This window comes from Pinus tabuliformis, chromosome 1_2 (assembly GCF_031772625.1).
Source record: "Pinus tabuliformis cultivar Carrire ecotype Pingquan chromosome 1_2, CPIR1, whole genome shotgun sequence".
Classification (NCBI taxonomy): Eukaryota; Viridiplantae; Streptophyta; class Pinopsida; order Pinales; family Pinaceae; genus Pinus; species Pinus tabuliformis.
Window position 1 is genome coordinate 753,754,276 of NC_142298.1, and position 851 is coordinate 753,755,126.

The 851-nt window shown below is 47.8% G+C and overlaps 1 protein-coding gene across 1 annotated transcript; it reads right to left on the minus strand.

The window, feature by feature from the left end:
* Positions 1 to 312: 312 nt before the first annotated feature.
* LOC149207971 (uncharacterized) lies at positions 313 to 644 on the minus strand. The gene is made up of 2 exons (XM_089393970.1): positions 576 to 644; positions 313 to 420 (listed from the first exon to the last, which is right to left on the minus strand). The coding sequence occupies exons 1-2, from the start codon at positions 642 to 644 to the stop codon at positions 313 to 315; spliced, it is 177 nt and encodes a 58-aa protein (XP_089250096.1).
* Positions 645 to 851: the final 207 nt, after the last annotated feature.

The following is an 851-nucleotide window of genomic DNA, read 5'->3' on the forward strand; positions in this document are numbered from 1 at the left end:
GTCTCTAACATGGCAACCAATATTGGCCACAAATATAAAATGGAGTAGTCTACCTAGGCGGAGGAATGGCCCGGTTTCCGTCGCCGCCTGGAAAAACCTCCTACTCCGGCCGCTGGCAATTCCTTCGCCCAGCTCCGCCACCCTTCGCGAGCTCCGCCCAGCTCCGCCACCCTTCACGAGCTCCGCCCAGCTCAATTCCGTGAACTTCCAAAGACTAATAAACAGGGATCCATGGTGCAATGGTAGCATGTCTGACTCTAGATTAGAAGGTTGCGTGTTTGATTCACGTCGGGTTCAATGTTGCCAGTTCATTTATTCTTCACCCAGATGTTCTTTGTCGACTGCGTCCCAGTCCGAAAGTCCTTTTGGCACTTCGCCTTTCCACTGAAAGATCTCTGATAGCTCGCCTACCTCCCCTACCTGCGACAAAGGAACAAGGTACATCAGTTAACCGGAAAATAATCTTTAGGAACAGTTGCGATAAAAAATTTGAAGCCTCCGCTAATTTTAGTAGAGGATTATCTCTAACTCAAAGTTCTTTACGAACTGTGGAGTGCAAAGCGAAAATAACATACGAGAGCCAAGAGAAGGTTGCGAGGGCTGTGAAATTGATCCCAATCTCGCTCCCTTGAGAACTCGGCCATTTTCTTCTGCAAATATTTAAGTGTAAAGTTTCCTACCTTGTTCCTTTGTCGTAGGTAGGGGAGGTAGGCGAGCTGTCAGAGATCTTTCAGTGGAAAGGCGAAGTGCCAAAAGGACTTTCGAACTGGGACGAAGCCGATAAAGAACATATGGCCGAAGAATAAACAAACTGGCAACATTGAACCCGACGTGAATCGAACACACAACCT

Coding starts and splice junctions, on each gene's coding strand:
- LOC149207971 (XM_089393970.1), bottom strand. CDS start 644: ATGGCCGAGTTCTCAAGGGAGCGAGATTGGGATCAATTTCACAGCCCT. Junction 421..575: donor GCAACCTTCTCTTGGCTCTC/GTATGTTATTTT, acceptor CCTTTGTCGCAG/GTAGGGGAGGTAGGCGAGCT.